At 43.8% G+C, this 15094-nt stretch overlaps 2 protein-coding genes across 2 annotated transcripts in view; both read right to left on the bottom strand.

Moving 5' to 3' along the window:
• LOC111960239 (mitogen-activated protein kinase kinase kinase 11) overlaps nucleotides 1-6316 on the bottom strand; it is a 35453-nt gene extending 29137 nt beyond the window's left edge. The window contains exon 1 of the mRNA XM_023982146.2: nucleotides 4384-6316. Within this exon, the coding sequence (XP_023837914.1) occupies nucleotides 4384-5137 (754 nt within the window). The 5' untranslated portion in view covers nucleotides 5138-6316. The remainder of the gene's footprint in view (nucleotides 1-4383) is intronic.
• Nucleotides 6317-8972: 2656 nt separating this feature from the next.
• Nucleotides 8973-13349, bottom strand: LOC111960316 (dr1-associated corepressor). The gene is made up of 7 exons (XM_023982279.2): nucleotides 12930-13349; nucleotides 10813-10885; nucleotides 10413-10506; nucleotides 10149-10271; nucleotides 9939-10023; nucleotides 9660-9748; nucleotides 8973-9471 (listed from the first exon to the last, which is right to left on the bottom strand). Exons 1-7 carry the CDS (start codon nucleotides 12969-12971, stop codon nucleotides 9300-9302), a joined length of 678 nt encoding a protein of 225 aa, XP_023838047.1. The 5' UTR covers nucleotides 12972-13349; the 3' UTR covers nucleotides 8973-9299.
• Between the last annotated feature and the right edge of the window lie 1745 nt (nucleotides 13350-15094).

The raw sequence follows: 15094 nt of genomic DNA, 5'->3' as shown, positions 1-15094 counted from the left end.
GTCTATCACTACCGAGTTCCAAACAGCCTCTGGAAGCAACGTCAGCACAAAAACTGTTCATTGGGAGCTTCATGAAATGGGTTTCCATGGCTGAGCAGCTGCACAATGCCAAACATCAGCTGGAGTGGTGTAAAGCTCGCCGCCATTGGACTCTGAAGCAGTGGAATTCTGTTCTCTGGGGTGATGAATCACGCTTCACCATCTGGCAGTCCGACGGACGAATCTGGGTTTGGCGGATGCCAGCAGAATGCTACCTGCCCTAATGCATAATGCCAACTGTAAAGTTTGGTGGAGGAGGAATAATGGTCTTTGGCTGTTTTTCATGGTTCGGGCTAGGCCCTTTAGTTCCAGTGAAGGGAAATCTTAATGCTACTATGACATTCTAGACGATTCTGTGCTTCCAACTTTGTGGATACAGTTCTGGGAAGGTCATTTCCTGTTTCAGCATGACAATGCCCCGTGCACAAAGCGAGGTCCATACAGAGATGGTTTGTTGAGATCGGTGTGGAAGAACTTGACTTGCCTGCACAGAGCCCTGACCTCAACCCCATCAAACACCTTTGGGATGAATTGGAACGCCAACTGCGAGCCAGGCCTAATCGCCCAACATCAGTGCCAAATCTCACTAATGCTCGTGGCTGAATGGAAGCAAGTCCCCACAGCAATGTTCCAGCATCTAGTGGAAAAGCCTTCCCAGAAGAGTGGAGGCAGTTATAGCAGCAAAGGGGAGGGACCAATTCCATATTAATGCCCATGATTTTGGAATGAGATGTTCGAAGAGCAGTTGTCCACATACACTACATGACCAAAAGTATCTGTTTGGATGCATTATTTCGCCGCTGTGTGACTGATGTCTTCTGTTGTCATGGCCTTATTGTATATCGAGGTTGTTATATAGCAAAACTATGCAATTATCACAACATAGGTTGTAATATGGCTTTTTTACTGGCTTGGCTTCCTCAGTGATTTTACCCACGCACCACTACTGGTCTGGACCCTTCTATAACATGTCATCTACATGAAATAGAGGTTTGGTTGTAAAAAAAAAAAAAAAAAATAGATAACTTCTGCTTCAACACAGCTCTGTCATTGCAACAGTCCACTAAATAATGCCTTTAATTCACTTTAAAATCATTGTTATCGTGTAGTGAACGTCTTTTTCTCTGAACTTGACAACCGTTTCCTTTCACTTACTGTGACTTATTGAATCTAAGGCCTCGCTGTGTGTCAGTGGTTTGTGTCCAATTTTAGAAGCTCGAACCTCATTGTATTTTCAATGGCGCCAACTTGAATAGTGTGTACCTTTCTCCTTGGTTCTCCCGTACACTTTAAAGTGACTGGTGAAACACTGAAGGAAGATCTCTCTCTCTCCCTCTCCTCTCTAAAACAGACGTCTCCTTCCCCAAACAGCAGGATAGAGACAAGTAAAGGCAGGTCTGGGACAAAGCTTCAGAGAAGAATAAAAAAACGTACGGTAGGAGGTAGAGGGACTGCGTTGGATGTGTCGCTCCATATAGCCTATAAACCCTGCATTTAAAAAGCTTTTCTTTACACAACATGGGTGTTTTCCAGTCCAGTGGGTTTCGTTAATGTCTGCTCAGTCTGAACAGTGGGGGGCATTTCCATCTAAAAAGGACCCATGAGCAACAACAATTGAAGTTCATAGGAGTGTATCAAATTTGGTGTCAAATGAAAGCTAAGAGAGTCTATATTTTTGGGAAATGAAGGCATAGATACATTTTCCATCTTAAAAATTTGCTATACGGCTTTGATTTCTGGATAAACAGATGGAAAATGGGTACGTACAAAACATCTACCAGAAATGGTCTTAAAAAGGTATCAGAAACACATCAAAACATAATCATTTTGACGTAAAGACCCCTGCAAACTAATAAACATTTATATTTAGTTTGAGAAATTGTTTACCTTCAGTAAGTTTAAGAAATATTGCCTTGTAATTCCTTTCCAAAAACCTATCCTATCCTTAAGATATTTTCACATTTCTCTCCTTCATGGAGGATAATGAAAGTTTAAATATGTAACAGGTAATGGTAGACCTACCAATAAGTTAGTGATTTTACTGATATCAAATTTGTATATGAATTTAGCGATTTAAAAACTCGTAATTCAGTAACGGAATTCCCGCAAATGAATTGGTAACAATGGGAACTCATCATCGTTACAAACTACAGTTGGGTCACCTGCTACTGTTTTCCCTTCCACTGACATACTGTTATGTTCAGCTCATAACGGTTTTATTTCGCTTTCTGTTGTCTGGTGGTCAAACAAAGAGTATTAAAAACTCCTCCATCCCTCTCTCTCCAGTTTAATGTCACCTCTCCCAGCTCTAACTGACACCTACCCGTAAGCCCCCTCTCTTTCCATTTACTGTAACCAGCATCCTCAACCACTGAGCACGGACCGACACCGGAAGTCCATGGATGTTGAAAAGCAGATGAAATTTGGTCAGTCCACCCCGGCCTTGATGTTAACGTCCACAGACGGACCGGACCAAATCTGGACCCCATCATAGATACTTCACAAGTATATTTCACAAGTTTGGATAGCACAGTACAGTGAGTAGAGCACAGTAGGGTACAGTACACTACAATACAGTAGTACAGTAGAGAAAAGTGGAGTATAGTGCAGTATATTGTACTGTACTCTCTGTGCTGCATCGTACTCTACTGTACTCTGCTGTTCTGCGCTGTGATGTCAAAACTTGTGAAACATGACAATTAAATGTTTATCCATTTCTGTTTAGTACAGGCCAGAGACCCATGATGAAATTCTGTTACTGGGTGTGAATCCACTTCACTTACTGGAGTTCAATAATAAGAGAGTTTTTCAAACTCAAGGTGCCATGTCAGTCTCCAGTATTTCTGCAGACATCTTTCAATCTTAATTCGGAGTGGATATTTAAGAGTTTTTGGAAAACGTGGTCGCATAAAAACCTGAGACAGAGTTTATCGAAATTCCGTTACCAAAGTTTAATCCGCACAGTTCTTCTACTAAAATGTGTTTTTTTGGAAATGTTTCAAAGTAGTCCTTGTGCTTAGAGTTGTATGGTTTGTTAAACTTTGAAATCAATGGTCTTTGTTTGGCAGACATATTAAAGTGAAAAAGTAATTGTCCTGGGCCTTGAAGCAAGTAGAGGGTTGAGAAAGGATAGGTGCAGTGGAACAAGTGAAAGGATTGTGCATTGTGAGAATCAATGAAGATGTACTGAAACAGTGATACTTTGGCCTAACTAGGGTTAGGTGTGACCGAAAACCTTGAAACTGGGTATAAAACTTCTAACACCAACCTACCAAGGCCCATATTCTAAGAAGCGGTGCCGGTCTCTAGTCCAACTAAAAAAATAACCTTGATATTTTGCGTAAGGTAACGTGGCTGTTCAGAGGGATTATTTTGTGATTCGAACAAACGATAAAAGAGAGGATGCTGAACAATTACAAACCCTGAACATTGCCGAGCCTCTGACATGGATTATTGGACTTGTCAAAGGTATAATAATGGTTTTGCCTCTGTGTGTGAATTCAGGTGGCCTTGTGTTTTGAATATCAATGTTACTTAGACACACTCAGCCTGACAGTTCCAACAACCGTTTGTTATGGATTGAGAGAGTTGAATTCTATCTTTATCACCTTCACGACATCTATTTGATGTGGTCCAAAGGCCATGGTCCATGGGATAGGTCTACGTGGCCAGAGCCCAAAACACCTAAATCACTGTTATTAAGTCCAAAGAGTGAATTGTGACGGACTTGAAATGCATCCACTACAATTCTTGACCTTTGCTTGCGAAGCAGCTGGTCTCGTTATCGAGAAATGCTCACTAGACTTTCACAATCAAGTTTAAAAACTTTAATTAGTCACAGGTACGGGATAAGTATGGTATACATCGTCCAACGAAACGCTTACGTTCAGGTTCCTTCTCGACAATGAAACAACAATAAGAAATTGTAAAATTGCATTTGTCTAAAAGGTGGGATGTTTGTGCTTGTAAATTGTTAGTTATTAAAGTCGATATTATAGTTGAGGGGGGGGGGGAATAGAGCTTTATCAAAGGCAAACTGTGTGGTGTATCTTGTGGTGATACAACATATACCCTAGCCTGCAGTGCACATGTCCTGACAATCCCCTGCCTGAGTCCTGTAGGTCAAAATCCCCAGCAAATAGGTAGCCTACCACCATTTCACTCAGAGCCAAGTGAACAGGTGAAACTGAACTTGATAGTTTGTCATGGAGCTAAGGAAATGCCACTAATTCACCTGGATATGACCTTCTGGGTCTCACTAGGTGTTGTCTATAACAATGTTCAACCACTGTGCATCGTAAAAAAAACAACTCTGGACATAGACGGCCTAGTGCAGGGACTTACTGTTGTTAGACTTAAGGTCACGGTGGATGACAGGAACAATGGCCTCCGTGTGCAGGTAGAGCATGCCCCTGGCGATCTGCACCGCCCAGTTGACCAGGACGTGCGGCGGGATGCGTCGCCCGGCCAATGCTCGGCTCAGTGCGCCACCGGATGCGTACTCCATGATGAGGCACAAGTTGGGTTCCCGTAAGCAAACCCCTTTGAGAGCGATGATGTTGGGATGAGTGAGCATGGCAAACAGCCGAGCCTCCTGGCGCACGTTCTGCGCCGTCACGCTTATGTCCTCATCCGGATCCTGGCGGGCCGCCTTCACGGCCACCAGCCCACCTCGCCATGTACCGCGATACACCTTGCCGAAGCCTCCGACCCCAATGACCTCCTCGAGGCTCAGTTCCCTGAAATCCACAGCCTCAGGTTCAAACTCCCCCACCACGGCTGGCCCAAGCTCCCCGACTCCACTGCCCTGCAGTTTCCCATATGAAGGAGGCTTGAAGGAGACGTAGTTCGAGGGAAAGATGCCCACTTTGTTGTTGACTTTGCCCGCCCACCAGCCCTCGTCACCGGATATCTCAGAGTCCAGCGACAGAACTTCCACCAGGTCACCTTTGTGGAGGGTGAGCTCGTCTTTACCAGACGCCTCATAGTCGAATAAAGCCGTCCACACGGTATTGGTGAAGTTTCCTTTTTGCGATTGATCCAAACCTTTCCAGTTCGACAGTGGGCCGCGGCTAAAAATGTTCTTCAGCGGCTCCATGGAGCCACAATGAGCAAATGTTCAGACACTGGGTTAGATTTTCAAAATAAAGTACAATAGAGTACTTTATTGCACCACTCTCCCGTTCCTCTGTATCTAGTTGGTTCATCAGGGACCAGTGAAATGTGTTCAAAGGCCTGGCCAACAGGAACACAACAGTGTTCAAAGATAACAGGATAAAAAGCGCCTCTCATCCGACTCGACATGGACTGCTTATGTTTCCATTGGAGCTGGCAACGATCAAACAAAGGCCATGTATGTGTCCAGTTCTGCCAAGTGTTCCAATTTGTAAAATGGCAGAATTGTCTCCATAAAGCAAGTTGATACTTAACTTGTGGTGTTTCAATGTGTGGTTTGAGCACATAGCTCACTTAATTACTCTAGTATTATACCACACAGTCACATATTAACCAATGAGTATGTGCTGAGATTGGAATTTGAAATAAAGGGGAACTTAATCCATTATAACAAAACCAAGAATGTGCAGAAAACTGGATGGATCAGTCACTAAAATTAGCATCCGGTGGTTATAAAATGTCAAGAACATTGGACAATAATAATCTCAACAAAAGAGCTCAACTCCATTTAGTTGTCCATTTAGAGTTCAGTATTTTTAGCCATTAAGTGCCGTGGCCATCATAAGCAGGAAGCGCTGAAAAGACGAGAAGAATAGCAGGAAAGGAGCGTTCAGTCAGGCGAACCCCGTGCTTTACCGCAAATTTCAAAGCTGACCAACTCGCCCTAAACCCACAGCACGACCAACGGTATCTGGACGAAACTTCTATGCGTTCTGTCAACAAATCTCACATCCGTTTGCCCAACTGTATCCATATTTGCTGTCTCGCCCGATGGTGATATACAATGTCTCAATTGTACAAGTCGGTATATTCCATAAGAACTTTATATCCACCGAGTTGGCAACAGGAAGAACTGTACGATCCTGCTCCTGAGTCTACTTTTTTAAAGAGAACCGCACTCCGGAAACAAATCATATGTTGTCCGTCGTGCGTAACGATACTTTAGTGACAAGCTCGTTGTTATTATCGATGTCCAAAAAGCGTCATATTGTTATCATGTCCCCACTTCCTTTAGCCGTCGTTCCGTTCTCGAACCACTCTACATCTGTGCCTACAGTCAGAGAAGAGGGTGTGGTTTAGTAACTTTTTTCCCAGCAGGAAAAGAAAGCTTCAGGGGTGTAAGCATTGGGCGATTTCGTGTTTCATGGTCCGTTGCCCCTGGGCGGAGTCAGTAGATTTTTGACCATTCCATTGGTCCTTAAATATTATCTCCACTCACCCGGGGTACGGGGCCATGCAAAACGAACTATCCATTAGGCCAAACAGTGCTTCCGTTCTGCAACTAAACCCAGAGTTTATTTTGGACAAATTCAGTTAGGTCACTCCCCATTTTCTTTTCGTTTGCTTACATTTAAGAAACGTTTTTACAACAGAATCGGCGGAATGAATACGCCCCAAGGTGACAGAAACAACGCAACTCGCGTTCTGGTGGAGGAAGCAGTAATATGGGGACTAATTCACGTTTTCTATATTTGAGGTTCACTGGAATATCTGTGTGAGAAATAAATACATAAGTATTTGGCGCGCAGAAGAATGACGTGGTATTAGGCAGTTAATTGTTATCGACCAAGTGTCACAATTTGATTGGGTTGTATGTTGCCTTGGGGCTAGTTAGTGGTCCAACGTGCAAATGTCGAGATATAAATATAATTCAGTTAATAAGGCCTATAATGGGTTACATAGTCTCCAATACTAATGAGGTTAATGATGCACGATGTAATATGCAAAAGTGTACATAAAACACTTGTCATCACTTTAGTGTAGCTGTTTCCCTGACGAGGGGCTTCTATTGAAATAACATAAAACATGTCACGCTATTTGGGTCTGAGACAGACGAAACCTGAAACTTTGCCACCTAGGGCACCTTTGCCCTGTGCTGCTGTGTGGAAACAGTGTGCTTCCTTCTGAGACCTTTGATGGCTCCCCTGTCCCATGGCAGGCCTTTGTTGCTCCGCCGCCCTCGAAAGTAAATCCCCTCCCATAACCAGGCCAAACACCCCCACCCCCTGCTACCCAGCGCTGACTCATCACTTGTGCAGGAAGAAGGCAGTTGTTTTTGTGGCCTGGTGGCCGAGCCAGGCCTGCTGCTACATTTACAATATGAAACCAAACTCAGGAGGGAAGGGTGTGGGTTCACAGTGCACACGGAGAACAAAAAATGAACTGTCTTTTCAGAAAGAGTGTTTTCTTTGTTCAGTGTTTCTAATCGAATCAAATCTTCTCTCCATGGGAGTCTCTCCCACAGAACAGACCTGTGCTGGCTTGCACTTCAATCACCTTGCCTATTCTGTTGATAACGACATGGCCCTGACAGGGGAAAACACACATCACATCAGCTGTGGTGACAAACATCCATTGTCAAACGTTTATACACACTTCGTAGGAGTACCAATGCATGGTCGGCCATTTCTATTCTATACCTGGAGTCTGAGACAGGAAGTATTTGGAGGAGACATGAAGGCGGCTTCGAGAGAAACGTACAGATTTTCCATATGGGAATGGGAAGTTCAGAGAATGTAGGATGGGTTTGGGTTGAACACAAAGGATGTGTAACACTCCTGTGTAGTCGTAAGGTGAAGCCTTGTGCAATGTTTCACTTAGGTGCCAATGGAATGAAGTTCATTGCCAGTTTCAATGGACTCAACAACAAATAGCTTATGGCATTGTGGCTTGTAATATCACAGATACACTTGGTAAAATATCTCATGCCATTTGATGTAAAAGAAAAAAAACAAGTTGGGCAGTGTTTTATTGAAATCTGAACTTTATTTCACCTATACAAAATAAAAAGAATGTTAAAATTGTACATACAGTGTCAAGTTCAACGGCCTACCTTTAAACATTTCATATCAAGAGACACTGAAACGGGAGCCCTATCCTTCGCTGCATTTCAATGTGTACATTAAAACAATCTAAAAGAGAGAAAAAGAAAAATACAATACAAAGGAGAATTTTATTCCAAGTGGGGGGAGGGTACGATATATTTTTGAAAACAAATTATAGGTGAGAAGAAAAGGTGAGATGTTTAACAACTTTAAAAACAAAGTTATGGTCCAGGAGCATCACAGTACATTTCAGATAAGAATAGCCAGCACAGAAATATCTGTCTTCAAGAAGGAGATAGTTGGGGTGAGGGGGGGGTACAAAACAACATATTTTACCTCAAAAGCAGTGACTTGTCACTCATATTTCAAATCAACAAAAACAACCAATTGCAGTTGTAATCATTAGCATAATGACATGTGAATATGGTTGACGTAAGCTAACGGCCAAGGTCTTCATGAGGATCAATTATCGTCATAAAAAGTTGCATTAAAAAGGGGAAAATCCTCAACTCAAGTCACATTGAGAAGAATTCATAACCTACAGTAAAACACATCTCCTTACCCATACCCTAACAAATTGGAATAGCCACGTGCAATAACGACCAACTCTGAAAGCAAGACCAAGATCTAACCGCTCTGCCAAATTCATAATCCTCACAATCATCTCCTTTTGCTATAGGAAAGTGCTGATCCCTTTCAAAATATGACCAACCGCTGCTCCGACTTCATCTCGAGAAGGTGTCTGTGTGTACAGTATTCTATGAGGCTACGTAGGCTGCACAGGCATTACAGCTTGATCATCTCAACTGAACCAGAGCAGACGAAGAAGAAGTGGACATGGAACCGGAGTAATATGTCTGTTGAACACCAATGACGCATGCAGAAAACAGAGAGAGATGAGAGAATAACCAAAGTGCAAACTACAATGGGGGACTTAATCAAACCGGTACTTGGGCTGGGGGCCTTTCAGAACATCAACTGCCATTTTTAGTCCAAATAGAACAACCACCTGTCTTGATAAAACAACCTGGTTAATTTTTTCTCCACAATAAAATAACAAATAATTAAACGCAATATACAACCGGTTACTCGTCTTCAGTGGTGCCGGCTGTCATGTCTACACACCTTACTGCCAGTTGATGGAGGCTTTTCCTTAACAATGGGCTGCATGTGAGCATCTGCCCAGACTCACCTCTTTCTCAATGCAGCCACAGAAGAAAAGAACTTAAGAGAAAATTAAAGGTWAAAGAGCGGGGGGAGCTAAGAGTCATAGTCTTCGTCATCATCGTCTTCATCTTTGTGCGGCATGGAGGGGGGAGGTGGGGGTGCGGTACCCATCAGCGAGGGGTGGGGGGCAAAGGAGCCCAGGGGCATGGCCAGGCCCCCTTGTGCGGTGCCCATGTGGAGGTACTGGGGTGGCATGGTGTCTGGGCTGTGGCACAGGGCAGAAGAGGGGACAACACCTTAGTAATAGTACCCGCACACAAAAGGGTCATGTTCTGGTTTGAAACTGTGTGAAATGGAAAGGTAATGCCTGAATACGACCCAGGAAAGCACATTAGCAAAGAGTACAGTTGCATGGTGGTTAACTGTGTGTGCGCGCGTGTCCATGTCCATTACCTGTGGAATCGTGATTGTGGCTGCAGGTTTGTGCTTGACTGAGACCCGTCTTCCTCATCCTCGTCTGTCTCGCTGTCCTCAGAGTCATCCTGTTCCCATGGCAACAAAAAGATAAATAAACCTCTATCCTCTCACGCTACCCTCTCAAAACTCCCCCCCATCACACCTGATAACTTCAATTGGCCATCAAGCCAAACTAACATTGCCCACTATAAAACGTTACTGTTATCTAAGCTAAGCTTATGCTTTGTGGCTGCTAAATTTAAGGCCAACACCCACCTCTTGCTCTGACTCTGTGCCTGATAGCTTCTTGCCCTTGCAGCCAACTCCTCCGTTCTTGCGGCCTGACCCCGGCTTTCGACCTCTGGAGGACACCAAGTACAAAGTCAAGATTGCATAATTCACACATTTTCCAACACACAAAGCTTTAGTGGACCATCATTAATATCCTATGCAAGTCAACAGTTGGTATCATTCAGGGTCCGTTACCTGCGTGCAACTTTTTCCCYTCCCTCTGCGTGGTTGTCCTCTCCCTCGCCCTGCATGTCCGGCACTGCCGCTACCAGGTCCTTCAGGAAGTCAAACTGCTGCTCCAGCTCAATGCACTGTTTTCTACCAAGACACACGCATTGTTTTAAAAAGACAATACTTTCCCATCGCTTCAAAAAGCACCGATAGGCAAGAACGCTGAACATTACAATCTGTAGCCCTACTGACTTATGACCAACACCGATAACTGAATACATGACTTACAAGTGTGACGTCGTCATTGTTTTTGCGTTCCGGGACTGGGTGACTTGACAGGCTTTCGTCAGGAGAGACTCCAGGAACAGCTCCAGAGCTCGTGCTGGTGGTTGAGTTAAGGGGAAGTAGACACTATCCACACAGGACCARGGTGGTTTATTTGGGCTTCAATAACTGAACAGTTAGACATTTCACAACTACTCAAGAGTGATTGCTAGACTCTTACTAGGCACACGACCCCTCAAAAGTCAAAACAGTGAGTCATATGACTTTTCATTCAAACGGCACAACAAACAATTAACCCTATAATCTCCATATTGTCATTGGCAAAAACACATGTTTTGAAATGCAGTTCATGTGAACTTGCAATGAAATACAGATGAAGCTTTCAGGTGAGAAGAACGGATACATATGATGACAGGAACGGCGGCAGCCACTTTGCCTATCTCTTCATCAGTCTGCATAATCTTCTTAATCCTGGCCTGTAATCAAAATGGGAAGAGGTCAGTGAGAGAGCGCTTTGAAGATTACTACCATTAGAGTATCTGCATAATTGCCGAGTTACTAATGGATCAACCAACCACACACGCCCAGCACATTGACCATATTTAGATAACAAATAAAACTAGGCTATCAACAGAAATGCTCGAAATAACTTTCAACTAGGTCTATTCCCATCCGTTTGCATCTGAGGATTTAGGTACTGCGCAGAAGTGATGACCTCAATAGGTAGCTAAAAATCACACATTCRCACTGGGAGATAGTTGTTTGTTATGGTGATGATTATATAATCCATAGGCCTATTTATTTTGAAGCTGTTGCTACCTTTTTAGAGACCACCGTGCACGTTCTTGGCTTCTGCCCTGTCTGTTTTGGCTCATCTCACACGTGAAGTCAGGGAGGTGGTCAACAATAAAGACATCTAGCTACCTCGCTCAGCACGATTTGACAGTAGCGGCAGCATTATACGCATTATATATATAAAAGTATGTGGACACCCCTTCTAATGAATGGATTTGGCTATTTCAGACACCTTTCCAACAAGTCCATTTGTCAAATTTCTGGCCTGCTAGAGCTGCTCCAGTCAACTAAGTGCGGTTATTGTGAATTGAAAACATCTAGGAGCAACAACGGCTCAGCCGCGAAGTGGTAGGCCACACAATCTCACAGAACGGGACCATTGAGTGCTCTAGCGCGTAAAAATCGTCTGTCCTCGGTTGCAACACTCACTACAGAGCTCCAAACTGCCTCTGGAAGCAACGTCAGCACAAGAACTGTTAGTCGGGAGCTTCATGAAATGGGTTTCCATGGCCAAGCAAGATCACCATGCGCAATGCCAAGCGTTGGCTGGAGTGGTGTAAAGCTCGCTGCCATTGGACTCTGGAGCAGTGGAAACACGTTCTCTGGAGTGATGAATCACGCTTCACCATCTTGCAGTTCGACGGACAAATCTGGGTTTGGAGGACGCTACCTGCCCCAATGCATAGTGCTAACTGTAAAGTTTGGTAGAGGAGGAATAATGGTCTGGGGCTGTTTTCCATGGTTCGGACTACGCAGCCTTAGTTCCAGTGAAGGGATATCTTAGCGCTACAGCATACAATGACATTCTAGACGATTCCGTGCTTCCAACTTTGTGGCAACAGTTTGGGGCAGGCCCTTTCCTGTTTCAGCATGACAATGCACCCGTGCACAAAGCGAGGTCCATACAGAAATGGTTTGTTGATCGGTGTGGAAGAACTTGACTGGCCTGCAGAGCCCTGACCTCAACCCCATCGAACATCTTTGGGATGAATTGGAACCCGACTGCGAGCCAGGCCTAATCGCCCAACCTCACTAATGCTCGTGGCTGAATGGAAGCAAGTCCCCACAGCAATATTCCAATGTCTAGTGGAAAGCCTTCCAAGAAGAGTGGCTGTTATAGCAGCAAAGGGAGGGACCAACTCCATATTAATGACCATGATTTTGGAATTAGATGTTTGACGAGCAGGTGTCCACATACTTGACATTCCTAGGCGGACTGGTTTGTTGTCAACTTATGCTAGTATCTGGCAAGCATTTACAACGCTAGCTACATCCTCCAATTTTCCCGATCATGTCTCACTTATTCTGAATGATACAAACCCCTAGCAGGCCTAGCTAACAGGCTAGCTACTACTTGTWTAGGTCAATAACTAAATCTCGTCTATCAGTTAGTACAGCAGGCAAACTTAATAACAACAATGAACAAACTAGGCTAGCAATGCCTTTTTAATAGCCACCCTCCCAAGTGGCTGGCTGGCTAGCTTAGGTAGCTAACGTTRCCGTTAGATAGCTAGAGCTGTAGATACGCATTGTTAACTACAAAGTTATCCAACTAACTAGCTTTATCTTCTTGTCTGCTAACTAGCTAGCAACATACCTAGAACAAATCATATTAATGGGTGCACTGTTGATCTAAAGTTAGCAAGCTAACTAGCTAGCATTCCACAGATTTAGATCATTAAGTTAATTAGCTATCAGCTTAGCAAGCAAAGCTTAACTACTTACCGGAGGGAATCTCGCATTGTATTTTTTCTTTTTGCTGGGCATTATTTTATAAACTGTTTAACTTAAAACAATCTTCAATATTTTGTTATTATATGTCCCTCCAACCCGCACCCAAATGGGTAGGTAGCTAGCTAGCCTAGCACGTAGCCTTCTCGAGATGTTCCGCAGGGTCTCACGTTCCGTCGATTTCTTCTAGCCTGCACTCTGGTCAAATAGACAGCACGCGAGTGTGAAATAATAAACTAACACAGATTGTTGCATTATCAAAGTACTGTCGCGTTGAGGTAAAATCCAACATTGCAGGCTGAACGTGACAAACAGTYAAAAGCCCATCACCCAACTTTTACTTTGCTCGTTTTCTACTAGATAACGTTAGCCAAGCTACTATAGCTAAGCTAAGCTATTTTGCCATACGGAGTGTTTCAATAAAGTTTTGCTAGCGACATTTAAATCATGATGGAAGCTTGAGCAGAAACATTGCTAGGCGGCCAGCTACCTCCTAGACTTGGTAGCTGGCATATAAAACCTCTCGGTACAGGAAAATATTTCATTATTATAGCAACTATAAGTTGTTCTATGTTCATGCATGTATACTGAACAAAAATATAAACGCAACATGTAAATTGTTGGTCCTCATATTCATGAGCTGAAATAAAGGATCCCAGAAATTGCCCATACACACAAAACCCTTAACGAAAAAAGATTGTAGTATAACTGCAGTACACAGTAGGGTAACTCTAGTTAGAATGCAGTATAACTGCAGGATGCTACAAATGCTGCGTTAAAAATAACACAGTCGACTGCAGTTACTGCACTTGTACGTCTTTTTTTTGTAAGGGATAGCTTATTTCTCTCAAATGTTGTGCACAAATTTGTTTACATCACTGTTAGTGACACTTTCTTCTTTGTCTAGATAATCCACCCACCTGACAGGTGTGTTATATCAAGAAGCTGATTAAACGGCATAATCATTACACAGGTGAACCTTGTGCTGGGGGGAATAAACGGCCACTCTAAAATGTGCAGTTTTGTCAAAGAACACAATGTCACAGATGTCTCAAGTTTTGAGGTAGCATGCAGTTGGAATGCTGACTGCAGGAATATCCACCAGGAATATGATCTGTTTTCAGATCATGTAATGTTAATTTCTCTACAATAAGCCGCCATCCAATGTCGTTTTTAGAGAATTTGGCAGTACATCTAACCGACCTCACAACCGCAGACCAAGTGTAACCACGCCAGCCCAGGACCTACATATCCGGCTTCTTCACCTGCAGGATAGTCTGAGGCGGTGCTGAGGAGTATTTCTGGCTGTAATAAATTCCTTTTGTGGGGAAAAGTTCATTCTGAGTGGCTGGGCCTGGCTCAACAGTGGGTCGGCCTGGCTCTCAAGTGGTAGGCCTATGCCCTCCCAGGCCCATTCATGGGGGCCTAGATTACGGCCTCATTTATTGATTTCCTTATWTGAACTGTAACTCAGTAAAATCTTTGAAATTGTTGCATGTTGCGTTTATATTTTTGTTCAGTATACAATATAAATACCACACAAGTTCTAAACGACATAATTGTCATGCCAACGTCGAGCTAGCTAGCTGGCAAAAAAAGCTAGGGCATAACAGCTTCTATCTTTGGTTGCATGAACTCATTGCATGCATGCTGGGGAATGACTGACTGCAAGGCAGTTCTTGTGAACAGGGTTTTAAAACGTTTCCTACTCAAACTAACTTTATGCTTATCAACAGCGAAATTGTGCATCCGTTTGACCATTGCTGAGAACCCACCCCAGGAACCCCTTGTTGAGATTCCACCATGGAGGAGGTTCAGGTGGAGGTAGATGTCACAGTGGAGGGGACAGAGGTGGAGAACAAAGAGCCACTGTCCGCCGAGAACTTTGCAGCAGTGGCCATGGCTGCAGACATGGACCCCTGGATCGTATTCGACTCCCGCAAAACACCCAGAGCTGAGTTTGACGGCTGGCTGGAGACCAACAAGCCATCCCAGGTGGGCCGTTTCGGGGACGAGGAGGGCGGTAAAGGGCCCTGTGGCTGTCTCTTATACACATCTAGATGTGTATAAGAGACAGGTGTGCAATTGGCAGGCTGACTGCAGGGATGTCCACCAGAGCTGTTGCCAGATCATGTAATGTTAATTTCTCTACAATAAGC

Source organism: Salvelinus sp. IW2-2015, linkage group LG37 (genome assembly GCF_002910315.2).
Source record: "Salvelinus sp. IW2-2015 linkage group LG37, ASM291031v2, whole genome shotgun sequence".
NCBI lineage: Eukaryota > Metazoa > Chordata > Actinopteri > Salmoniformes > Salmonidae > Salvelinus > Salvelinus sp. IW2-2015.
This window is presented reverse-complemented; position numbering and strand designations above follow the sequence as displayed.